The sequence below is a fragment of the Coregonus lavaretus genome, assembly GCF_964263955.1.
Source record: "Coregonus lavaretus genome assembly, chromosome: 1".
In the NCBI taxonomy this organism is placed as follows: domain Eukaryota; kingdom Metazoa; phylum Chordata; class Actinopteri; order Salmoniformes; family Salmonidae; genus Coregonus; species Coregonus lavaretus.
The window spans coordinates 34,487,152-34,514,446 of NC_139988.1; the positions used below are offsets into that span (position 1 = coordinate 34,487,152).

At 43.3% G+C, this 27,295-nt stretch overlaps 1 protein-coding gene across 5 annotated transcripts in view; it reads left to right on the top strand.

Annotated features, from left to right (window-relative positions):
- LOC311132200 (echinoderm microtubule-associated protein-like 6) overlaps positions 1–27,295 on the top strand; it is a gene marked incomplete at both ends in the record, with an annotated part of 93,791 nt that overhangs the window by 42,546 nt on the left and 23,950 nt on the right. For all 5 annotated transcript variants that reach the window (XM_084165423.1, XM_084165424.1, XM_084165422.1 and 2 more), the window contains 16 exons: positions 87–272; positions 579–714; positions 4,969–5,170; positions 8,697–8,834; positions 11,273–11,529; positions 13,059–13,271; positions 13,450–13,620; positions 13,882–13,988; positions 15,281–15,399; positions 16,673–16,859; positions 17,012–17,117; positions 17,264–17,357; positions 19,339–19,439; positions 20,221–20,423; positions 26,684–26,795; positions 27,146–27,273. In XM_084165423.1, the coding sequence (XP_084021549.1) occupies positions 87–272; positions 579–714; positions 4,969–5,170; positions 8,697–8,834; positions 11,273–11,529; positions 13,059–13,271; positions 13,450–13,620; positions 13,882–13,988; positions 15,281–15,399; positions 16,673–16,859; positions 17,012–17,117; positions 17,264–17,357; positions 19,339–19,439; positions 20,221–20,423; positions 26,684–26,795; positions 27,146–27,273 (2,460 nt within the window). The remainder of the gene's footprint in view (positions 1–86; positions 273–578; positions 715–4,968; positions 5,171–8,696; positions 8,835–11,272; positions 11,530–13,058; positions 13,272–13,449; positions 13,621–13,881; positions 13,989–15,280; positions 15,400–16,672; positions 16,860–17,011; positions 17,118–17,263; positions 17,358–19,338; positions 19,440–20,220; positions 20,424–26,683; positions 26,796–27,145; positions 27,274–27,295) is intronic.

Here is a 27,295-nt window from a genome sequence, read left to right on the forward strand (position 1 = left end):
CTATGCCTACTTGTACTTCTCTCTCATTTCCTGTCTCATCTCTCCTTCTCCATCTTTCACTCGCTTCCCCTTCTCCATGTCTCTAGTTCTGGGCTCTCTGTGGCAATGCGTTGACGCCCAAACGGGGGATATTCGGGAAGACGGGCGATCTACAGACCATTTTGTGTGTGGCATCGGCTAAAGATGATGTCACATACTCTGGGGCTTTGAATGGGGATATCTACGTGTGGAAAGGACTGAACCTTTTACGCACAGTGCAGGCCGCTCATGGGGTGAGTGAAATACGCACTCTAAACGCCTATAATCTCTTACACCCCTACACTGAAGCAACTCAATTCTCCTTACTCAATTCCCCTTCCCTCCCTCTGCATCCCTACCCTGAAACCTTCTTTGTAAATCTCTAAGGCCTTTAAAAAGCATTGAAAATAATGATTTTGCCCCCTTTTTGTGTCTCCAATACAGAAATAGACTTTTTGACCCACATTCCTATCATATTCCTTTCCAAGTACCTTTTTCTATGCACAGAACAGTTTGATAATCCCCCTGCCTATGACTAAAGTTGACTGCACTGTGTGTAGGCTGGGATCTTCAGCATGTATGCCTGTGAAGAGGGCTTCGCCACGGGGGGACGTGACGGTTGTGTCAGGCTCTGGGATGTGGACTTCAAGCCTATCACCAAGATCGACCTTCGGGAGGCTGAGCAGGGGTATAAAGGTATGCCTCATGAACCTGGTTTAACTACTGCTCTTGGTGATAATATATTATGGTTCTCATTAAAAAGCCAATTGCATAAGCTATTGATGCTAAAGTTACTTCTGATCATCCCAAACAAGTCAATGGCCTCATGAAAAGTTACAATTTATTTTGGGTATTTCTTTCTGGTATTCACCTCTTTGTTTGCATGCTTGTCAAAATGTGGTTATGCCGTTTGTAACCCAGAATGTATACAGATGAAATGTGAGAAAAACTGGACGTCCATGTTGGTTCTCTCTACCTGTGAAGGGGGAAAAAATCGATACAGTAACATTTTGCGATATTATTTTGGATGATATTATACTGAACAAAACTATAAACGCAACATGTAAAGTGTTGGTCCCATGTTTCATGAGTTAAACTATAAGATCCCAGAAATATTCCATTCACAAATTGACATCCTTGTTAGTGAGCATTTATTTATCTTTTGCCAAGATAATCCATCCACCTGACAGGTGTGGCATATCAAGAAGCTTATCAAACAGCATGATCATTACACAGGTGCACCTTGTGCTGGAGACAATAAAAGGCCACTCTAAAATGTGCAGTTTTGTCACACAACACAATGCCACAGATGTCTCAAGTTTTGAGGGAGCGGGCAGTTGCATGCTGACTGCAGGAATGTCCACCAGAGCTGTTGCCAGATAATTTAATGTTAATGTCTCTATCATAAGCCGCCTCCAACGTTGTTTTAGAGAATTTGGCAGTACATCTAACCAGCCTCACAACCGCAAAACCACGTGTAACCACGCCAGCCCAGGATCTCCACATCCGGCTTCTTCATCTGCGGGATGGTCTGAGACCAGCCACCCGGACAGCTGATGAAACTGTGGGTTTACACAACCGAAGAATTTCTGAACAAACTGTCAGAAACCGTCTCAGGGAAGCTCATCTGCGTGCTCGTCATCCTCACCAGGGTCTTGACCTGACTGCAGTTCGGCATCGTAGCCAACTTCAGTGGGTAAATGCTCACCTTCAATTGCCACTGGCACACTGGAGAAGTGTGCTCTTCACGGATTAATCCCGGTTTCAGCTGTACCGGGCAGATGGCAGGCAGCATGTATGGCATCGTATGGGTGAGTGGTTTACTGATGTCAACATTCTGGGTTTATGGTATGGGCAGGCATATGCTACAGACATCCGCCACCATCACATCATGTTTCAGTATGATAATACACGGCCCCATGTCGCAAGGATCTGTACACAATTCCTGGAAGCTGAAAATGTCCCAGTTCTGGCCTGCATACTCACCAGACTTGTCACTCATTGAGCATGTTTGGAATGCTCTGGAACGACGTGTTCGACAGCGTGTTCCAGTTCCCGCCAATATCCAGCAACGCACAGGCATTGAAAAGGAGTGGGACAACATTCCACAGGCCACAATCAACAACCTGATCAACTCTATGCGAAGGAGATGTGTCGTGCTGCAGTAGGCAAATGGTGGTCACACCAGATACTGACTGGTTTTATGATCCATGCCCCTACCTTTTTTGCCCCTAAGATATCTGTATTCCCAGTCATGTGAAATCCATAGATTAGGGCCTAATGAATTTATTTCAATTAACTGATTTCCATATACAGTATGAACTGTAACTCAGTAAAATCTTTGAAATTGTTGCATGTTGCGTTTTATATTTTTGTTCAGTATACATTGATACTTTCGTGTTTTTGTTTGTTGCTAGGTAGCGTTAGCTAGCGCTCGTCGGCTGTACCTGCGGCAAAAAATAAATAATTAATCCTATAGCTTGTTCTCCATCTTCTTTTTCAAAAGTGAGCCAACATGTTTTCAGCACTTTTATTTCCATGACTGAGCAAAACGAATTATCGTGATAATGTCGCATCGTGAGGTTAATGGCAATTTCCAGCCCTATTCTGTACTCAATATTTTAATTGATAGACAGGAGCAGGTGTGAAGTTAGCATGGTGCTAAATGGTTGGTGAGCATTAGCCCTCTGATCAATTAAACATCACAGAGTCTAAGCTGTGTGCATTAGCAGGCAGGCCCTTCACAGGTCCGTGGGGGACGCCAGAGTAACACGGGGCCACAGGCTGATCAAACCATGTCATAGTCCGCATATTTGTGCTTGTCCCTGGGGTATCATGGGTAATTAGGGTAGCTGGGTGATGGAGAGGATGAGAGGCACATCCTTATGAGGAGATCCATCTAAGTTCACAGGGTTGTGCGTGCACTGTGCTGTCTATAGAAGGGGCACGCTTCTGTTGCAGGGGTGTGTGAGCAGGTCGATCCAGACACTGATGTATGTGTACATGGGTTAACATACTGTAACTAGGGAGTATGTGTAGGTCACTTCAGTCAGTGTGTGTGTGCTGCCTAATAGAGACCGATGTGTGTTTAGCTCATTGAGAGCCCTGCCATGATGATTTATTAGCCTGTCCCTGTGGATGTATCACTGACACCTGTTGACTGGGAACAGATACAGAGGACAGAGAGAGACCGACAGATAGAGACAGATTAGATCAAATATGCCACTCATCCATTTCCATTCATATGAGCCAGAGCAGGCCATGTTAGTCCAATCAGACAGAGAAACAAAATATTGTTATATTCTAGGGGCCTGAGAGAGTTAGACTGTGCTGTATGGATAAAACAGAATAAAGAAGTTAAGATAAAACATTTTTCTAAACCTTTGACAGATGGCATTTAGTAAACTCCCCTTTTCCATAGCCTTATTTTGTGGATTCCTTTTTCTCTATGCCTCCTGTTAAATTGAGGAAACCATCAGTGGCACTCATGTATTATCAATGAGTCTCTTTTCTCTTCCCTTCCTCTCATCCTCTGTTCTGAGCGGTGGCTGCCTGGCTGTTTGTGGTAGCTAGGGGCTGGTTAAAGCAGAGTAAAGTTCTGTGTCCCCAGCCAGCCCTAGGGGTGGGGAATACTAATATCTGAAGGCTGTGGCCTTTCTGAAAGCCCCACAGACAACAGGTACACCCTGGGATTAGATAATGGCATTGTTGGGTGTTTGGTGGCCGGTCAAAGACCTTAGGAATAAATATTGTAACATGAATTTTGATTGGGTTTAAATCAATCTTATGCAAAAGGTATAATGTTCAACTTTTCCGAACACAAATGAGTAGACATGCCATAAACCTTCATAACAGCTTGTGGCTCTAGATTAGAAAGTGCTCCCAATGATTTTTGTACCCTCCGTATTAAGGGTTTCCTACATCTGTTCTTGAAAGTTTTGAGTCCCAGTGAAGGTTTGATTCCCAACTACGGATCAGTTTTAGTGAGAGGAAATCTGAGATAAGAATCCACATTAATTACTTTTTTGAAATGGTTATTCCCCCAGGGTGTCAAATCTGAAGTGTATTGTGCAGCCAATTAACTCTAGTTCATGTTACTCCGGTTGCTATGTATTCTGTCCATACACACAGATTATGAGACTGGTTTTGGTTGCCAGGTCCCCTGTTTGCCTACACAGACATAGGATCTTAATTTGATCACTTTTGTATTGTATTTGAGTTTTAAAAAGGCTTCTAAAGTTTGTCATTTCCATTTTGAAATTTCAGACTTGATTTGCCCTAATGAAAAATGTATCAACCCCTACAAATATGTACATTAATTATAATTCACATAATAATTCACATTTCCTGTTGCTACAGGATTATTTTCCTGCTGTAGCAAACTGGCTAAAATGAAGATCCTACATCTGTACATTGGCTATAGCTGGTTTCTGGTTGCCAGGTATTTTTGCGTGTAATGTTAGTGAGATGTTGTTTTAGGAAGAGTCTGAGGATCTGTAGCTGTGCTTTTCCTGACTCAGTTAGAGACTATTTAGTATTGATGAGGGGCATTGGGTGATGTCTTGCATTGGGGGATGTCTTGCTGATGTCTTGCTTGCTTGAAATGCCTTCACTGTAGTAGCTCAATCTGTTCCTCCCTCTATAGAGTTTTCTGCTTCATCTCTCTCTCCTCAAATGAAAGTCCACCTGCATTAGTCACGCATCACTCTGTGGAAAAACTCGCCACCAGAAAGTTGTCTGAATGTAATAGTTTCTAACTCTGGATTGAAGTGTAATACACATTGAAGTGGATTAGATGCTACCCTTCATCACCTGCTGAAGAACGGGTGTGATTGCATTCAATCCACCTCTTTTGTTATACATGACAGAGCATTCATTATTTGCGGTGTCTTTCTCATCCATCTCTCTATCCCTCTTTCTTTCTTCCTCTCCCTCCTCCCTCTCTCTCAGGGCTGTCTATTCGTAGTGTGTGTTGGAGGGCAGACCGTATCCTGGCGGGGACGCAGGACAGTGAGATCTTTGAGGTGATGGTTCGGGACAGAGACAAGCCTCTGCTCATCATGCAGGGTCACTGTGAGGGAGAGCTCTGGGCTCTGGACGTCCACCCCAAGAAACCGCTTGCGGTGACTGGCAGTGATGACCGATCTGTACGGTCAGTCTTAATTCCAGCAGCAATTTAGCTCGTACATCAGCTTCCTCAGGAGCATCTTTACACTAGCGTCTTCATAGACCCAGTAGTTATCATCAGAGCTTTCGTCTCTAATTTATCCTTCTCAGTTTACCCAGGCCACCATCCCTGTTCATTCTATTTTAATCTACCACTTCATCCAGACTTTTCATCTTAATTACATCCACTCAGTGAACCCTGACCAGTAGTACTACTCGTCCTGCTTGGTTCACTGGTTCTCCTCTCTTTCAGACAGCCGTTAGTTTGTAAGACACTGTTCTACGCATTTCTAACCGAGACAGTTCTAGCCCAGAGTTCAGAGCTAGCTATAGAAAAGTCACAGTGCCAGCCTGTGCAGGGGACAGATAATTGATAATGAGGCCACATGCCTGCTATCCGTCGGACAGGATCAGTCCCTCCACAACACACACAGACCCACACAACCCCTTTCTACCAGGAGAGACAGAGCTCTCTGTGGGCCCGGTAACACTGTATTTTAACAGTCCATAATAAACCATTAATTAATCATTACACCCACATTTATAAACCATCTATTTATCATAAGTAAAGTATTTTTGCAGTGCCTAATCTAAAGTGAGCACTATCTAACCCTAATCCTAACCCTTAACCTAACCTAACCCTAACCGGTATGCAACCTTTTTGTAAATGCCTTATAAATGGTTTATTTACGGACCGTTAAAATAAAGTTTAACCCTTAATTCAAGACCACACGCTGCAGCTGTAACTAGCTCATTAAAACATCTGTCTAAGTCACTTAGCTGCTACTGATATCTTCCTCTCTTAATACATTCTTATGGCTGTGGCCAGTGGCGGCTCCTGAAAAAATTCTCAGGGGGGGCAATTTTTCTGATGATTTAGGTGACCTACACACATTTTTAAAAAGATATGTCCAGCAACAACATGAAGACAGGGGCAGCATATAAGTCAATACCAGAAGCATTTATTGACTGATCTCAAAAGTGTTGGCTTACCAGGGTTGGTGGAGCCCTCAGTTTCATCTTTGCCTCGCAAAGCTAACTCAAACACTCCGCAAAACTTCACACACTGGATTAGCCGGCTGAGGATGTGGCGGTTCTTGCTAATGTCGTAGTAAATATATTTGTTATAGTGAATATGGAATATGATATGTTGAGTAAAATGTTGTGCTAAGATCTATTTAGGTCAGGAGCTGGTTATAAGTTCTGTTCCTATCCAATAACAATGGACAAAAGGGTCCTATCTTGTCAGCCTTGTCAGCAGGTGGCCAAGGACAACACCCACGCCATAGGCCTCTCAGTTCTTCCAACTCACGAGTTCTTGCTCTGAGGACACACACACACACACACACAAACACACACACACACACACACATCATCACTGTTAAACACACACACACACACACACACACACACATCATCACTGTTAAACACACACACACACACACACACACAAAAATCCCCTCTCTTAGGCTGAACATTTGAAGACAGAGAACCCGACTCAGAGCCAATGCAACAGTGACAGTAGCCTGGAGGGGACCTCGCCCAACTCATCAGGACCAATCAGAAGATCAGAACTACTAGATTCAACCTACTTCATTTATTGCATAAAATGTCTGCACACAATGTTTCGGGGCTCTCTTCAGATAATAATAATAATAATAATAATATGCCATTTAGCAGACGCTTTTATCCAAAGCGACTTACAGTCATGCGTGCATACATTTTTGTGTATGGGTGGTCCCGGGGATCGAACCCACTACCTTGGCGTTACAAGCGCCATGCTCTACCAGCTGAGCTACAGAAAGTGGATACTCATGGATGCGCATCGCAATTGTAAAATGTCAACACAATTGGAGACACCACGTCATTTTTGGAGACATGTTATTGACAGTAAACTATTGTAGATGCGACTGCTAACTAAATAAAACATTTTAGCTGGCTAGCTAATCATCTTAGCTAAATGTGGGGCAAACAATTCAGTTATTTACCGTTAATTTGAGGGATTGGGGTGAAAGAATTTGAGTTACATAGTGATACTTTACGATATACTGTATTGACAATATCGCAATATTTTAGCGCTAGTTGGCTGTACCTGCACCAAAACACCATTATTGTTCCTTCATAGCTTGTTCTCAATCTTTTCACATTGGGAGCCAATTTGTTTTCAGCACTTTTATTTCCATGACTGATCAAAACTCGTTCTCATGGCTTTCTGATCCCTCTGCAACAGACATATGGTGCGCAATAAAATCACAGTATCGAATCGCAATACGTATAGAATCATGAGACTCGCAATGCTGATGCATATATCTTATCATGAGGTTCCTGGCAATTCCCAGCCCAAGTTCATTTGCCACAACAAATCTCTTCGCTAGCAAACGCGATGTCTTCTCCAAAACGGCAATGTGTCTCCAGCAATGTTTACTTTTTTGACGTTCTATGGCATCTCCACTTTCCAAGCATATATGGCCACATGTAATATTTTGGTAAGTGATGCAAATAGTGAACTATGTAGGGCCAGGATGTAAAATATATGTAGCTGCAGCAATTTCTCTTATCTGATATGGTAAGTAATGGGGCTTAATTTATAGCTCCCTAAGAGTTTGACGAACGGGTCCGTGCACGCGATTCCAGATATCTTTACCTCTGAATAAACTGCCTTTATTATACCATATCCACCCTGTCCAAAGTCTCTACTTGGTCTCAGTTCTCCAGTAAACTTGTGATTATCAACACTAACCTCATCGTTGTGGCGGCGGACAGCTAGCCTGTATCCCTCATCAAGTTGAGTGGCAATGTTATTTTTCCGTTCGTACCAATTTTTGGAAAATCCTCGGGTGTAGGACTTTCCGCCTTTAGTAGAAACCTGTTGAATTATTAAATTTGGTCTGGGAGGTCCTAATTGTTTCGTTGCCAATTTATCTTCATTTGTTCGCCGACAAAAAGGAACTTCTTTCAAAGACACAATCCGCTCTTTTCTCAGTTACGTTCATGGTTACGTTACGTTACGTATGACGAAAGCGCGTAAGTGCAAGCCCTCAGACACCCATAGAGATTGTATTGAAGGCTCTGAAATTTGAAAAAAATTGATTTTACATTAGAGGCTATGAGAGACTTCTGGGCGATTTTCAACCTGACTGAAATCGCCCCAAAAGGGGGGGGAGCCATTTGAAGCACGACTTTAGCCTGATTCGACATTTAGTGGCAGTGTGGCACTGTGGCAGATCAGACGTATAGATTACAACACTGATAACTACTGTTGCCGTGATATAATTGATTAGAAAAAAAATCCCTTCCTTTTCCCGTTTGGCAGTGCGTCGCCCATATCGCCCTATTGAACAGGCCGCCCCTGGCTGTGGCTACAGAAGCAATGTCCATAGCTGAAACTGTGCTGATTGGTTACGACTGTGTGTGTGTGTGTGTTTCTGTGTGTGTGTGTGTGTGTGTGTTTCTGTGTGTGTGTGTGTGTGTGTGTGTGTGTGTGTGCGTGCGTGCGTGCGTGGTGTTCTCAGGTTGTGGAACCTGGCGGACCATGCCCTGATAGCTCGCTGTAACATGGAGGAGGCAGTCCGCAGTGTGGCCTTCAGCAACGATGGCTCTCAGCTCGCTCTGGGCATGAAGGACGGCTCCTTTACCGTGCTCCGAGTCAGGTACTGCTAAAATGTACCTTCACTACCTACCTTTAGTCCCTAGAGTCAGTTAAACTAACACCCACTCACTCACACACCTGTAGCTCACAGTTACAGAAAACATCCACTAACGAACACTGTTAGGTCCTAGTGTCAGGTAAAACAAACTCCCACCTTCCATATCACTACCTACCTTTAGTCCCTAGAGGCAAGTGCAGTACAGCACGAACTGTCTTGCACATTTAGTTCCCAAATACAGGCACCACTACCCACACCTGTAGTCCTTAGACTCATCTTTAGGACAGCAAGCACTCCTTTCACAATCTGCTTTAGAGCTCAGTGTTTAGTACAGACTCTCCTATCGGGTATAGGACCATCACCTCCCCCCTTTACTGCTCCAGGTTCACGCATCTCCTATAACCCACCTTAAAGGTTACTACAAGCTTCACTCCGTTGATCTAGTGCGTGCGTGCGCGTGGGTGGAGTGGGATTTTTGGAGCAGTGGACACCTTTTAGTAACATAATATCCTCACCAGTCCCACTCCCATTCACAAGGGGGTGATATTATTATTATTATTATTTATTTATTTTTTTACATTTTGTGAAAGCAAGGAAAGTCACCTTCCCTTGCCAGTAGTAGCTAGCTGGCAGCCTGGCTAGCAGGCTTTAGCCTGGCTAAAAACATAGCAAACTAGCTAGCTTTTTTAGCTTCCCACATCTCCATGTGAAATAATCAAATTTATAATTAAAAGATATGCCCTGCTAAATATTCATATACTTGCTGGTGTAACCTAAAACATTATCCCAGTTTGATATGCTGCTTGTGTATTCATTACAATATCAGCTAAAAATAGAACATCATGTTTTGGTCATGGAGAAAAAGCACATGGCTAGGTAACGTTAGTTGGCTACAGCAGGTTCTACCATTTCACAATAGCCTGGAATCCCTAGTTATTACCTATAAACCAAATACCTTTTTGGGTGGATTTGTGTTGTTTGGATTACTGTTTGAAAAGTCGCTGATATTATTTATATTTGGTTATCAATGCAAAAAATGACATTGCAACACTGTGCTACGCTCCGTCTCCCTAGTGTGTGAATTTACCTTAAGTGATCTTTTCCCCAGTGGAAGCTCAGGGAGTGGTCAAATGGTCATTTAGGAAAATAATTTCATTTAGGAAAATGAAGGAACGTTTTTTACTATGGTTAGTTAGCTTTCATAAGTACTTGAATTATAGCAAAGCTGGCAAAAGTATTTCCAGCATCAAACTCTTCAGATACATCTTGTTAAGAAGGGCCATAAAGTTATGCAACCTAGCCTACAGTACCACCATGGGCCAAAACCTCAGGTTTTAACAGCCTTCTACTGAGATGCTGAATTCATTACTTAAAGCCTGACTGAAGGCCCCAGTTTAATTTACTCCCCAGCAGATTCAGTGGGTATGCTGGCACTTTCCATTAGGTTATAGTAAATTGGTCCGCAGTGCTGTTAATCAATACGTTTTGAAGTGGCTAATCCCCACGCTGCACTGTGAAGTGAATAGCGCTCCTGATTTGCATTTAGTCTATCAGAAATGAACGGGCTTACAGCATCAGGAGCAGCTTTTTATGATTGTATTGAATTTATGTTGCCTGAGGCTGTGTTGTGTTGTGCTGTATGATTTTGACTGAGAGCCGGTGCGTTTAAAAGGGTTTGACTTTTTAGCTACTTCATCGTTGGTTTTAGCTGTTGGCTGATTTTTGAGCCACATACTGCACTGTATACATAGATATTCCCCATAGGTTATTCCCTATGATTACTGTTCACCATATCTAATCATTAGGAGTTTGTCAGGATAAGGGACAAACATCACTGGCACTATGATTCACAATTCCAGCACATTATAAGAATACGAAGCCATACTGTCTATACATCCTGTGATTACATACTTTCCCCCCTTTGTGATCGTACCAACATAAACATTACCAGAGAGCAATTTAGACAGAAAAACATCATTATGTCCCCATCTAAAATGACCCATGAAAAATGAGTTAATCAAGTCTGGGCTGGCGGAATTGCTTTTGGGTGGGCGCAGCAGGTGTGATAAGACTGTGGTGGTTTCATTGTAATGCCTCCTCCGCAGAGAGAGACAGCAGGAAGATGAGTTTAGTGGCAAGGTTCCCTCTCAGTGTTTCAGCTGGCCTCAGAGTCATTATGACAATGAATGGGCCCAGTCCATCTGCTGCTGCTCACTGTTGGTTAGATAGATGAGCTACCAGCGAGCCTCCTGCGTAGAGCCAAGGGATTCACACTTCTTTTCTCTCTCTTGCTCTCTCGCTCGCTCTCTCTCTCTCCCCCCCCCCCTCCATCTCTCTTCCCTCCCTCCCCCTCCTCTCTCTTCCCTCCCTCCCCCTCCTCTCTCTCCCCCTCCTCTCTCTCCCCCTACCCCCCTCCTTCCCCCCTCCTCTCTCCCTACCAGGGACATGACAGAGGTGGTGCACATTAAAGACAGAAAGGAGGTGATCCATGAGATGAAGTTCTCTCCGGATGGCAGCTACCTGGCTGTGGGCTCCAATGACGGCCTGGTGGATGTGTACGCCGTGGCACAGCGCTACAAGAAGGTGGGCGAGTGTAACAAGTCCTCCAGCTTCATCACCCACCTGGACTGGTCCATCGACAGCAAGTTCCTCCAGAGTAACGACGGGGCTGGAGAACGCCTCTTCTACAGGATGCCAAGTGAGTGAATCACCGCCACCGGCCGCCACCACGTTTTGGCAACATTGTGACAATGTTGTGCTTTGGCAGCTTGGCTTTGCTTTAGACAGATTCTGCTGTCAATTTGAGAGTGACTCACTTTGCAGAAAAAGCAACGCTTCATAATAACTTAAAATTGTCCCCGTCTCTCTGAACTATGCCATGATAATCATGGTATAACTCCTATTACCTCAGCTTACTGTGAACACAATCAGTGATTTAATCTGATTTAGCTGTTTCTTGTTTCCCTGTTGGGAGAAGGCACGTAAACACATCACACAGCAATCAGCTTGACAGTAAACACCAATTAGGCCCATGAATAGAAGGTGGATCATAGCTAGCTTAGCGCCACGCCAAGCAAGCCCTTGTTACAGAACACACCAGCAGCAGCAATCATCCCATCACATCCGGCTTTAACATCGATGTGGTTATGCAGTGATTTCTTCTTATTCGTCTCTTCTGCCTGTCACAGAGTTTCCACTTTCCTCTTCCCAGGCAAGGCTGCTCTCTAGGTGGCACTGTCTGAAACTCTAGACAGCTGCACAAGCCTCCCAGTCACTACATAACCTCTGTCTGCACACACACACACACACACACACACACACACACACACACACACACACACACAAGCACAAACACACACACACACACCTCTCTGTCAGCCAACACTATGTGTTTGGAGAGCTGTGTGAAAAGCCCTGTCAGAGTGAGTGAATCAGCGTTGCTCCAGGGTGTTTAGTGTCAGCAGACAGACTGTCTAGACTGACAGTAAGGAGGGCAACAGGTGATGCTGCAGAGCAGACAGGAGAGAGGGAAAGAAATATTTTGGTTGCTACATTTTCCTGGTATTTATTAGGAAAAATATTTGACATCAATGGGTACTTTCTTACACTTACCTCAAACACTTTACCTCAATGTGTTTGTTTATTTGTTTATTTCCTGCTTCACTTATCCGTCTTTTTAACATTGCATTATTTTGGGAATATTCTCTTAGAAAGTCAATTAATTACGTTAATGGAATGACGTAAATCGAGTGTTGAAGCATGGTAGATTTTCTAATTTCACTTGTCCCATAGGGATTCTAGATAGCTCCCTCTTCCCTGGGGGTTAGACTAACAAACCACACGCACACACACAAACATTCATGCCCTAATTAAAAAAGGAGCTCCACAAGTGATGCAAGCTTCGGACAGAAAAGGGCTCCCAGCTCTAGGCTTTGTTTACGATGCTATTTGGTTTATTTTTTGCATCAATTAAACCCCTCATTAACACAGGAACAGGGGATTTGTGTGTTAATACCTTCAGTCTCATGTTTATGTAACCTTTACCTGCTTATTGAGTAAACGTATTGTCTTTTAGTTCTGGCTAAGAACCTTAGCAGCTAGGTTAGTAGAGCTGTAACATAGTCAACATTATTTAAAGGTGCTATTATTTACGCACAACAAGCTGGTTTTACAAGATACATGCATTCTGCCCATGTTTGTCTTCCATCCTGTTTTTCTTCCCTGAAGTTGGGAAGCACCTGACCACTAAGGAGGAGGTAAAAGGGATCCACTGGAGCTCATGGACGAGTGTGATTGGTCCAGAGGTGAGTGGGATATGGCCCAAGTACACCAACATCAGTGACGTCAACTCTGTGGATGCCAACTACAGCAGCGCCGTGCTGGTTACTGGAGACGACTTTGGCCTGGTCAAACTGTTCCGCTTCCCCTGCCTAAAGAAAGGTCAGTAAATGTCTGTGTTCTGAATATGCAACATGCCATTTTTACTTTGCACTCATTACAACAACAAAAAAATGTGTACCCATGCAAATATAGAATGATGAGATAGGGAATTATGTTGAACACTCCCCTTCTCTCATTTCATTTTCACTCGTTTTTCTTTCCCTGATGTTGTGAACAGGGGCAAAATTCAAGAAGTACATTGGCCACTCTGCCCACGTGACCAACGTGCACTGGTCTCACGACCTGCAGTGGGTGTTGACCACCGGCGGGGCCGACCACTCTGTATTTCAGTGGAAGTTCCTGCCTGAGGGCATCATGAACGGAGGACTGGAGACCAATATACCACAAGGTACAGTATTTAGCCAGAGGAACCTGGGGGTTTGATTTGTTTACATATTTATTGTATGGTTCTAATGAGAGCCCATATGGTTATGTTGAGCTGGTGCTCTGATATATGATTTCAAATTATTAATCTACCTTAAGAGAGTGACTACAGTACACAATATCCATGATCTTGTCAAAAGCCAATGTAATGACTATGTGAGTGATTGTTGCACCAGTGAAATCAGTTTCCTTGCTGTCACTGTCTCCTGGTATCGGTTCCCGCTAGATGGCCATGCAGATTCCAACAGTGAGGAGTCTGACTCTGATGTGTCTGATGTCCCGGAGCTGGACTCTGATATCGAGCAGGAGACACAGATAAACTACGACCGACAGGTGGGTATGTGGAGCTTACAGACACTGGAGGGAGTCCTATATGCGTCAGACAGAAAGTGGGTGAAATCAGGTTGAAAGATGATACACGATGTGAGGGACACTGAGAAAGTTCCATATGAGGAACGGGGAGTGTCTTACATGATGCAGCATTTGATGCAGAGATAGAATGAGTGTCAGTACAGTTGTGGGATCTTAATTTGGCCAGTTTGTTCGCAGTAGTAAAATAATCCTGCAGGAGGAGGATTTGATTATAATTTTTAAAAAAGTGATAATTTCTTATGGGAAATTTGTTTTGATAGACTACAGTAGACTATAGTTTAGTTGTGAGGTCTAGTGAGAAAAAGAGAACTGCAGGTATTCAGTGAATTTATGTAAATCACAAGGCTAATTTGAATTTCCTGCGGCGCAGGGAAATTATCTGCAACAACAGGGTAATCAAATTAAGATACTCTATCTATAAATGAGAATGACAGTTGAATGAGATGAGAGGAGAATATGCCCCAATTAAAATGGTGTCAGAAAAAAAACATGAGAGACAAGAGAACACACTACTCAAGGCTTAAACAATAACCTGTTTAAATACCCTACAGTAGATAAGGCAGAGAGAGAATAAGTTGTTAGAACAACCCACATTAGTCAGTGTAATCTGAATTGGAATGGCCCGTGTTAGTCAGAATGCCTCCAGCCATGTACGAGGATCCTGAGGCATCCTGAAAGTCAATGAAGGCGCCGAGTGGAGATATTCTGATATTGATTGATGTTAGCAGAGAGAGGCTGTGAGGCGGATGGAAGGGGAGATGATATATTCAAATAGCAGAGTGCTCCTATCAGCGGCTTTGTATGGGATCAGCGCTGACTGAGACTCTATTTGTCGGAAAACGCCTGGGTTGCCATGGCATCCATCACATGCCTTATCTCCACTGGCAGCTGGATCTGCATTTGTTGCCGTGACGATGCGGGTTGGTGCCACACGGAGCGCTGCCATGTGTGCTCTGTAGATACACGGCCGGCGGTGCCCGCACTGCTTAACTGTGGGGGAAAAATATTATTTTCCCTGCTTCTCTTAAGACTTAATTATTGTCCTCATGCAACACTTTGCATTTCTTGATTGTTTGTTGTCTGTTGTATTTCATATCATGGTTCGGTAAAGCATATTATGTGTTGTAGGAGCATGAAGTAAACTTGATCACTATTTAGGTACTTTAGTCAACCTTAGCTGCTTGTGATTGTGGGGAAAGTGGATGAAAGCAGGTTGACATGATGTACAATATGAGGGACTGCTGTTGTTACAGGTGTATAAGGAGGACCTTCCGCAGCTGAGGCAGCAGAGCAGAGAGAAGAAGCAGCAGGTCGGCTCCCTAAAGCGCCAGAGAGGCCCAGACGAAGCTCTTCGTCTGAAGTTTGTCCACGGGTAATGGGTTCTTATGAAAGGTTCTTATGGCTCTCATTTTGACTGTGTTACTGAGTGTTCATCAGAAAAATACTCACACGTCAAATTGGTTGAGATGACACTCCACCATTTGAAATGACGTGAAAAGGACAGATATATTATATTGAATTGAGAAGAAATGGTGTGTTTCCATCGTGATGAAACAATCTCTCTATCTGAAATAGGCCTGTCTGTGTCAGCTGTTGGAATATGCAAATCCCTTTTCAAAGCTGTAGTATTTAAATTATTTTTGCTAAACCTTTTCAAGATGTGTGAAGCAGTTAACTTTACTGATTCAGCACAAGCAGCCATTAAAGACTTCCCCGTAGCAGCTCTAATACTCCCTCAGTGTCCTTTCCTTTTTGTATGACTCTCCTGAGTGGCGCAGTGGTCTAAGGCACTGCATAGCAGTGCTAACTGTGCCACTAGAGATCCTGGTTCGAATCCAGGCTCTGTCGCAGCCGGCCGCGACCGGGAGACTCATGGGCGGCGTACAATTGGCCCAGCGTCGTCCAGGGTAGGGGAGGGAATGGCCGGCAGGGATGTAGCTCAGTTGATAGAGCATGGCGTTTGCAACGCCAGGGGTGTGGGTTCGTTTCCCACGGGGGGGCCAGTAAAAAAAATAATATATATATATATATGTATTCACTAACTGTAAGTCGCTCTGGATAAGAGCGTCTGCTAAATGACTAAAAATGTAAAATGTAAAACTTAAAGACCTCACAGTGGGGGAGGCAGAAGTCTTTCAGTGTTTGAGCGAATAAATAAATGCCACACATTTGATTAAAATTCCCCACACACACCACAGGGTTTATCAGGCCATGTAGGGGAGAGACAGCATATGAACTGGGATTTTATTTGGAGTGCCTCTTAGAAAGGTGGTCCTCTGTAGCTCAGCTGGTAGAGCACGGCACTTGTAACGCCAAGGTAGTGGGTTCGATCCCCGGGACCACCCATACACAAAAATGTATGCACGCATGACTGTAAGTCGCTTTGGATAAAAGCGTCTGCTAAATGGCATATTATTATATATATTATAAAGGGATCATACCTTCACTGTTTCAAATTAATAGCCATCTCATCTGAATATGTCCTTCTCTAGTCAGCTTTACAGAAACACCCAGGCACTCAGTCAAGGAATGAATTGACCTTTGTATCAGTATAAGTGACTTTCACTTTCCTTAATATAGTAGAATTGTGTTTGTCTATTATGTTTGCATTCCCGTGACCTATTTCTGTGTGTGTGTGTGTGTAGGTACCGCGGCTACGACTGCAGAAACAACCTGTTCTACACCCAGGCGGGGGAGGTGGTGTACCATGTAGCGGCGGTGGGCGTGGTCTACAACAGAGAGCAACACAGTCAGAGGTTTTACCTGGGCCACGATGATGACATCATCAGCCTGACCGTACACCCACTCAAAGACTATGCAGCCACTGGACAGGTACACGTGTACACACACACACACACACACACACACACACACACTCTCTCTCTCTCTCTCTCCCTCCCTCCTCTTTTTCGCTCTCTTTCGCTTTCTCTCGCTCGCTCTCTCTCACACACTGATCTTAATCACCTCTTTGTGAATGAATCCAGGTTGGCAGGGACCCAGCCATCCATGTGTGGGACATCCAAACCCTGAAGTGCTTCTCCCTGCTCAAGGGCTTTCACCAGAGAGGAGTTTGTGCCCTTGATTTCTCTGGTATGGCTCTGTATTTTCCTGGGCATGTAACTTATGTCATTATCAGATTTTAATTTCAATACCAGCCTGTGTTTTCCATGAGTGTTCTGTCCCTATGTCTGTTATGATGTCAAACTAAGAGTAGCATGTTGTTCCTCTATGTGCAGCGGATGGGAAGAGTCTGGTCTCAGTGGGCATTGATGACCACCACTCTATCATTGTGTGGGATTGGAGGAAGGGGGAGAAGCTGGCCACCGCAAGGTACTAAAAGCTTTTTCACACCAGCTGAAAGCTACTATTTGTGTGATCAGTGGGGGTGTGCATTTAGACATTTAGAGTTATTACAAAAACAGGGTTTTATAGAATAGTTCAGCTAAGCTGGGTTCAAATCTGGTTTTTCTCTTCTTTCAAATGCTTTAGCTGCCCTTGATTGAGCTTACCTGACACAATGGAACTTATGGTATACAGTCGTGGTCAAACGTTTTGAGAATGACACAAAGTTCGCTGCTTCAGTGTTATGAGATATTTTTGTCAGATGTTAGTATGGTATACTGAAATATAATTACAAGCATTCCATAAGTGTCAAAGGCTTTTATTGACAATTACATAAAGTATATGCAAAGAGTCAATATATGCAGTGTTGACCCTTCTTTTTCAAGACATCTGCAATCCGCCCTGGCATGCTGTCAATTAACTTCTGGGCCACATCCTGACTGATGGCAGCCCATTCTTGCATAATCAATGCTTGGAGTTTGTCAGAATTTGTGGGTTTTTGTTTGTCCACCCGCCTCTTGAGGATCGACCACAAGTTCTCAATGGGATTAAGGTCTGGGGAGTTTCCTGGCCATGGACCCAAAATGTCGATGTTTTGTTCCCCGAGCCACTTAGTTATCACTTTTGCCTTATGGCAAGGTGCTCCATCATGCTGGAAAAGGCATTGGTCGTCACCAAACTGTTCTTGGATGGTTGGGAGAAATTGCTCTCGGAGGATGTGTTTGTACCATGCTTTATTCATGGCTGTGTTCTTAGGCAAAATTGTGAGTGAGCCCACTCCCTTGGCTGAGAAGCAACCCCACACATGAATGGTCTCAGGATGCTTTACTGTTGGCATGACACAGGACTGATGGTAGCGCTCACCTTGTCTTCTCCGGACAAGGTGTTTTCCGGATGCCCCAAACAATCGGAAAGGGGATTCATCAGAGAAAATGACTTTACCCCAGTCCTCAGCAGTCCAATCCCTGTACCTTTTGCAAAATATAAGTATGTCCCTGATGTTTTTCCTGGAGAGAAGTGGCTTCTTTGCTGCCCTTCTTGACACCAGGCCATCCTCCAAAAGTCTTTGCCTCACTGTGCGTGCAGATGCACTCACACCTGCCTGCTGCCATTCCTGAGCCTGCTCTGCACTGGTGGTGCCCCGATCCCGCAGCTGAATCAACTTTAGGAGACGGCCCTGGCGCTTGCTGGACTTTCTTGGGCGCCCTGACGCCTTCTTCACAACAATTGAACCTCTCTCCTTGAAGTTCTTGATGATCCGAAAAATGGTTGATTTAGGTGCAATCTTACTAGCAGCAATATCCTTGCCTGTGAAGCCGTTTTTGTGCAAAGCAATGATGACGGCATGTGTTTCCTTGCAGGTAACCATGGTTAACAGAGGAAGAACAATGATTTCAAGCACCACCCTCCTTTTAAAGCTTCCAGTCTGTTATTCTAACTCAATCAGCATGACAGAGTGATCTACAGCCTTGTCCTCGTCAACACTCTCACCTGTGTTAACAAGAGAATCACTGACATGATGGCAACTGGTCCTTTTGTGGCAGGGCTGAAATGCAGTGGAAATGTTTTTTGGGGATTACGTTCATTTTCATGGCAAAGAGGGACTTTGCAATTCATTGCAATTCATCTGATCACTCTTCATGACATTCTGGAGTATATGCAAATTGCCATCATCAAAACTGAGGCAGCAGACTTTGTGAAAATGAGTATTTGTGTCATTCTCAAAACTTTTGACCACGACTGTAGTCCTAAAAGTCTGACAATCCAGGCAGGCTTAATCAAGTGCTCAAAGTATTTGAAATAAATCAAATACTACTTGGACTCAGGTCTGTTGTCTTAATGATAACACATTTGTAGAGTCAGTTAGGAGTTTTTTCCTGACCACATTACCTGACCAGGAAAAACTCAGGGCTCTATGTATTTGAGCTGACAGAATGTGAAGTGGAAATTCTGTCTCGGTTCTTCCCAGGGGACACAAAGACAAGCTGTTTGTGGTGAAGTGTAATCCTATCCTTATGGACAAGCTGGTCACAGTGGGAATCAAACACATCAAGTTCTGGCAGCATACAGGTGTGCCCTCCTGTTCTCCCTGACTCTGTCTCTCTCATACCATCAGCAGTGTTGGTTGGGGAAGCTACTCTGAAAATATAGTTTACCAATTACTTCACACTGGAATAAATTAAGCTACACTAATGCTACCCTTAAGAAAAATATAGTTTAGTAAACCAAAGTTACTTTGAAAAAGTAGTTCACTGCATCCAAACTACTTCATCTAAAAATTATCAAATGTAAATCTGAAATGTCATAGACTACAAACTGCAATAACAGATCACTTTTGAGGTCATATGTAAACAGAATGTGTAATGTAGCCTAAAGCAATGCTTCAAGTGAGAATTAGGCACTGATGCCGATAAAGAAAAAGTATTATTGCCTACTTCACCCATATTTTATTTTATTTTGCAAAAAAAATTGTGTAGTTACAGTAGTTAACTACACTGCTACATGGGGGGGAAAGTAATTAACTACTGAATACACTACCTAGATATTAAATTAGGTCAACTACCACCAAGCTACTGCAAAATGTAGTTAAATTACTAGTTGAACTACATGTAGTTCACTACTCCCCAACACTGATCATCAGTCTCACTCTATAGTCTCAAGTCCCGGCTTTTCTTTCAAGTATATCCTTCCAGGTGTTTTCACACTTATTATTTTATCTTTAGGAAAGTGATCCACCCTGTAATTTTTCTTATGAACATATGAACAACTCTATCTAGCTTGTCAGGCATGGTACGTTTATGGAAATCAATTAATGTATGCCTGAGTTTCTAATGGTGTGCTGTCTCTGAAGGTGGGGGCCTTATGTTCAAGCGTGGCATCTTTGGGAGCCTGGGGAAGCTGGAAACGATGATGTCCGTGTGTTACGGTCGGACAGACGAGCTGGTATTCTCTGGAGCCGCCACAGGGGACATATATGTCTGGAAGGAGCCCATGCTGCTGAAGACCATCAAGGCCCACGACGGACCTGTGTTCGCCATGTACTCCCTGGACAAGGTTCTGTACTGGAAATCAGCCCTGTCTGCTATCAACAAACTGTTGGTCAACTAGTTTCCACTAATCTTATAATCATAATCTCATAATAATCATAATAATCATAATAAGATCATAATCTTTATTGCATGGTCATTTTGACCAATAACCATTTAGAACGGCTCTATATTGTACTCAGTGGCTTCCCAACACCCACTTAGTGTAAATATTACATTGGGGCTTCCTCCCCATTGACTCATAAACGCCCTATAACTGCTTTATGAAGTTTGTGTTCATGTTCACTACAATAATATCCAAGTGATGGATGTATTATGGATGTATTTAACTATAATTAGCATGTAGATGAGACAGTTATCAATATTGTAGAGCTCTGATGAGCAGCTATGGAGAGATGTGAGTGTAGTCATGGTGGTTCTTGAGTTTGGGGGCAAACGCAGCATCATTAGGCAGCAAACGCAGCATCATTAGGCAGCATGATTAAGCCACACATGGATTACTTGCTTTCCTAATTGGTCATTTGCAGCCTGTCATTTGACTGTATGCATTATTATGCTGTCTTAAAGTGGAACTGACAGCGTTTTAGCAATATGAAATCTTATTAGAATCTGTTCCTATATACCCCTAGGAAGAATATGACACCTTTTATTTTACATTTTTTGACAAGCGAACACTTAGACTTAGATATGGTCATTTTTACGTTTTCATAAATTCATAGAATGTTTGGGAATTATGTATAGTAACGCATTTGGGAAAATTATATAGCAATATAGAGTGGGAAAGCAGCAGTCCATTTGGACAATTAATAGACACTTCAGTAAATAAAACCTAATAAAAACATCTGTCTTGTCCAGGACCGGAGTCTACGCAAACCCGTGCGCCATCGCCAATCAGAGCTTTACAGTAGGCCTTTATGCCAATAAGCCTTTTGCCACACGGGCCTGCCATCATTCACTTTGAACTGTGTGTTTACAGGCAGTAAAAACAGCGCGACATTAGATCATTCGAACGTATTCGCCAAAAGCCACAAAATACACCTGAGTGGATTTCTGCAAACCTGTAAATACCTCTTACATCTGGGAACTTTACAGTCCTATTGATCAAACAACCATGGAAAGGTAGGCTTTCTCCCCCTCGGTTATGCACAACAACAACAAGATCAACAACTAATGCTAGCCAGAGCGAGATGAGCTAAACATCTCAAGCTTTTTCAGCTAGTTGGCCATCAAAATTGCACTGTTAAACGATGGGAATAGTAGCCTGCTCGTCCTTCTGCTGCTTGCCTGCCAATGCATGCTTGTCTCAACCCACGTTTTGACAACTGAATGGGAATTTGCCTGCCCACCCATTTGATCAATGCCAAATACATTTAATTGACAACTAAGGTTGTGTTTGTAAATTGCCTCCAGTGTGTCAGAGTACGCTCTAATGTCTGTTCATAAATTCAGAGCATTCTGCTCCTGGAGCGTTCAGAGTGCACACTGCACGCTATGGCTGAACACCTCACTCTGACCATTTTACTCGCCCTAGCGGAGCTGGTTAGGCTGTTTACATGTTATCTAGTGCGTTAGCGTAGCGACTAACTGTGCTGCTGGCAACAATTTCATAATTTGTTTTGCCAACTTTTACTGGCACCGGTCATATTCAGCGGGTGTTGCGCGTTCGTAAATTCATCAGCCTTATTCTGCACTCTGGCACACTCAGAGGAGAGAGCTCTGAAATCGGAGTAGATAGTCATTGTGAATTTACGAGCGCAAGAGATATGCTAACTGGTTCAGGTTCAGCATAGCTATCTAGCTAGCAAAGCGATTCTCATTTCTTGCTAGCTAACCAAATGACACCTGCATCTCTAGCTGTAGCCACCAATAAACAATAAGGGGGAAAGTTCGGTCACTCACCCACTACTCCAATGACATGACATCCTCCCAGCAGCTAGCTAGTTAGGCTCCGTGTTTTTAGCTTGCTAAATAAATAGCTACATAAATAGAAACGCTAACCTATTAGCCACATTATGAGTATGACTGACTTATGATCATTGCCCTTGCTAGTTTGATTGTATTGATATTCCCAGCCTTAGTTACATTCCTCCATTTTAGTCCAAAATATGGAGTCATTGAAACTAAAACAGTGCATCCCGAATAGGTGGATGGGCCCCAGAGGAGGCTGCTGAGGGGAGAACGGCTCACAATAATGGCCGGAACGGAGCAAATGGAATGGCATCAAACACCTGGAAACCATCTGTTTGATGTATTTGATACCATTCCACTGATACCACTCCAGTCATTACCACGAGCCCGTTCTCCCCAATTAAGGTGCCACCAACCTCCTGTGGTGGAGTCAACAAACACAAACAATGTACCAGACCAGCTGTGATTTACAACCTGATATTTTTGGGACTACCAAGAAATGTATTGGTGAATTATATTAATCATACTGTACATTGAACTGCATCAATCTATTCTGCCAACAATGCCTTACTGCAGTAGCTGTGCATGGGTAAAATCACTGGGGAAGCCAAGTATTACATATTACAACCTATGATAATTGCGTTGTTTACTCTATAACATGTTAATTCATATGCCTTGCGACCGTAATATATAGGCCTAAAGGCCAAGACAATTAGAAGACTCAGTGGCAGAATAAATTCAACCACAACTTTGTTTTATCACAAAACCAGATAGCAACCTCTGTCCAGTGAAGTCCACAAAGCATATTGCATGTACAGTAACAGACAGTTACATGACCTACAGCATGGTCAAGAAAGTTAATGTTTCCGACATTTCCGGACCACTAAACAACTATTGATTTAGAACCACAGAGTTACCGCAAGTCACAAAGAAAACAGAAGCTGCCTTCTCTATTCCAGCACCATTTCAGCATCATGAAATCACCTCTGCTTAGTCTAATACAGTGACATCTAAAATATACAAAAACAATTTAGTCCAACCAACGTAAGCTAAATATCATGTGGCTGTCCATGGTTCTGATTCCTGTGTGCTTGTGTGTGTGTGTGTGTGTGTGTGTGTGTGTGTGTGTGTGTGTGTGTGTGTGTGTGCGTTCGTGCGTGCGTGCGTGCAAGTAGAAAAACATGTTGACTCACCCTACTTGTAGAGAAACGGCAATGCCATCCTCCTCTCTTTCATGTTAACGAAACGGTCTATCACTCTGTCATACAGTACACGCTTTTATTTTTTGTTGTCCTAGGCTACCTGGCTAAAATGCTTGCTCGCTAGCCTAACTTCCATTCATAGACAATGTTAGCTAGTTAACATTAGCCTTCTACATCTAGCTACATATTGAACTTCCATCCTCTCAGGCCAGGGGCACAACAATGTATGAATTCATGGTTGGATTAGAATCGCCGTTATAATCATTGGCCAGTATGGAGAATTAAGTCCAAATCCCCATCTCCATCCATGGCTAATTTAGGAAAGGGCCAATTTTAGCTAGCTAGCCACCAGAGGACAACAACACAACTGTCAATTACGTATGCTGTCAATGGGATTTGATAGGAGTGATGCCAAAATCCAAGCTGGCTTCCCTTGACACTTTGTTTTATTTTTATTGGTAAATGTTTTGGGGGAGCCTGGCTTCCCTTGGCATCCATGAATACACGCCACTGCCTTACTGCACATCATGGAATTCTGAATCAAATATAACCTATTTTTAAAACCTCTTATAAAGTTGGTTTTGTAGCATAAACTGGTAATTGCATATTTTTGACTGATACTATGATTATCCGTTTGTTTCATATCTGCAAAGTAGTTAAAACGCTGTCAGTTCCACTTTAATGACTGATGGAAACATTGCCATAAGCTGCCTCCAATGTCGTTTTAGAGAATTTGGCAGTATGTCCAACTGGCCTCACAACCACAGACCACGTGTAATCACACCAGCCCAGGACCTCCACATCCGGCTTCTTCACCTGAGGGATCATCTGAGACCAGCCACCCGGACAGCTGATGAAACTGTGGGTTTGCACAACTGAATAATTTTTGCACAAACTGTTAGAAACTGTCTCAGGGAAGCTCATCTGCTTCCTCGTCGTCCTCACCAGGGTCTTGACCTGACTGCAGTTGGCATCGTAACCGACTTCAGTGGGCAAATGCTCACCTTCGATGGCCACTGGAATGCTGGAGAAGTGTGCTCTTCACGGATTAATCCCGGTTTCAACTGTACCGGGTAGATGGCGTCTTGTGGGCGAGCGGTTTGCTGATGTCAACGTTGTGAACAGAGTTCCCCATGGTGGGGTTATGGTATGGGCAGGCATAAGCAACGGACAACGAACACAATTGCATTTTATCGATGACAATTTGAACGCACAGAGATTCTGTGATAAGATCCTGAGGACCATTGTCATGCCATTCATCCGCCGCCATCACCTCATGTTTCAGCATGATAATGCACGGCCCCATGTCGCAAGGATCTGCAAACAATTTCTGGAAGCTGAACATTTCCTAGTTATTCCATGGCCTGCATACTCACCAGACATGTCACCCACTGAGCATGTTTGGGATGCTCTGGATCGATGTGTGCGACAGCATGTTCCAGTTCCTGCCAATATTCAGCAACTTCGCACAGCCATTGAAGATGAGTGGGACAACATTCCACAGGCCACAATCAACAGCCTGATCAATGCGAAGGAGATGTGTCGCGCTGCATGAGATACTAGATACTGACTAGTTTTCTGATCCACATCCCTACCTTTAAAAAAAAAAAAAGGTATCTGTGACCAACAGATGCATATCTGTATTCCCAGTCATGTGAAATCCATAGATTAGGGCCTAATGCATTTATTTCAATTGATTGATTTCCTTATATGAACTGATGTAACTCAGTAAAATCGTTGAAATTGTTGCATTTTGCGTTTATATTTTTGTTCAGTGTAAATGGATTTTCTCCCATGAACTTCTGTTCTGTGGAAAATCATTATATCGCTATTTACTGCTACTAATGAAGAGTGGCGCAATATAAACAGCCAATCTCATCTCTGGCCATCAGTGCATGTTAGTGTTGTCAATTAAACATTGTCTTATAGCGCTTTCTCCCTCTTGTACATTTTAGATCTATTTATTTGTTCACCCTGTTGGAGATCTGTTCAAGTAGAGATGCCTTCTCATTAGATGTTACATATACAGTTGAAGTCGGAGGTTTACATACACCTTAGCCAAATACATTTAAAGTCCGTTTTTCACAATTCCTGACATTTAATCCTAGTAAAAATTCCCAGTCTTAGGTCAGTTAGGATCACCACTTTATTTTAAGAATGTGAAATGTCAGAATAATAGTAGAGAGAATGATTTAGTTCAGCTTTTATTTATTTCTGTTTATACTTGCGTACTATTGTTTGTACAGATGAACGTGTTACCTTCAGGCGTTTGGAAATTGCTCCCAAGGATGAACCAGACTTGTGGAGGTCTACAATTATTTTTCTGAGGTCTTGGCTGATTTCTTTTCATTTTCCCATGATGTCAAGCAAAGAGGCACTGAGTTTGAAGGTAGGCCTTGGAATACATCCACAGGTACACCTCCAATTGACTCAAATTATGTCAATTAGCCTATCAGAAGCTTCTAAAGCCATGACATCATTTTCTGGAATTTTCCAAGCTGTTTAAAGGCACAGTCAACTTAGTGTATGTAAACTTCTGACCCACTGGAATTGTGATACAGTGAATTATAAGTTAAATAATCTGTCTGTAAACAATTGTTGGAAAGATGACTTGTGTCATGCACAAAGTAGATGTTTTAACCGACTTGCCAAAACTATAGTTTGTTAAAAAGAAATTTGTGGAGTGGTTGAAAAACGAGTTCCGAAACCTTTCATCAGAGAAGTAGCCTTAAGGAGGATGTGGGAGGGCATTCCTGGGGGAGACCTCAGCTGAATTCCTGATGTGTTGTTGTTGTTGTTGCTGCTACAAATCCTTGACAGGCCCTGCCTGCTAATAGAAATGCAATTGTAATTCCCAACTGCTTCTGTGTGTTGTGAAAGATGTCAGTGAAAGACAGTACTTTTCATTTGTCTTCCCTCCATCCATACTTTCCTCATGCACTTCATCATCCAACACTACATTCTTAGTTTCAAGACAAACTGACCCCCTAGCATACTTCAGCAGTTCAGACAGACCTCTTGAGAAGATGTCAGGCAGAAGATTAGTGTAGGTCAGAGCCCCTGTGTCATCTGGCCCTCATCACTGAAAATGTTCCTCAGTGTGGTTGTCAGAGTTGGAGTACATTGGGTGACGTCCCTCTGCTGTTGTTCCCTCCAGGGCTTTGTGACAGGTGGGAAGGACGGGGTGGTGGAGCTGTGGGACGACATGTTTGAGAGGTGCCTAAAGACCTACGCCATCAAGAGAGCAGCCCTCTCCCCGGGATCTAAAGGTAGGATAACACTCTCTGCCCTACAGTAACTGAAAGAGTCAACTAAAGTCTATGACAGATACAGAAACACTATCTGAGAAGTGCTGTAATTATCTCTTGAAGGCACACACTGACCATGTAAAGCACATACTTGTATCAGGAAGCATAATGTGTTTGAAATTTGACCATAAATATTCAATAGATACTGTAACCATCAGTGACCACTGTTGCCATCTCTTGGCCTCATGTGGAATTGCAGTTATATTTCGCATGGATAGGATATTACTTCTATTTGCTGCTATCGATCTGGGAGGATTTCCCAGCTACAGCTATAGTAAGTCTTTACAGTGCTATTTGTGTGTGTGTCCCAGGGCTACTCCTGGAGGACAACCCCTCCATTCGTGCCATAACTCTGGGACACGGACACATCCTGGTGGGAACCAAGAACGGAGAAATACTTGAAATCGACAAGAGTGGACCCATGACCTTGCTGGTCCAGGTGTGTGTGTGTGTGTGCATAC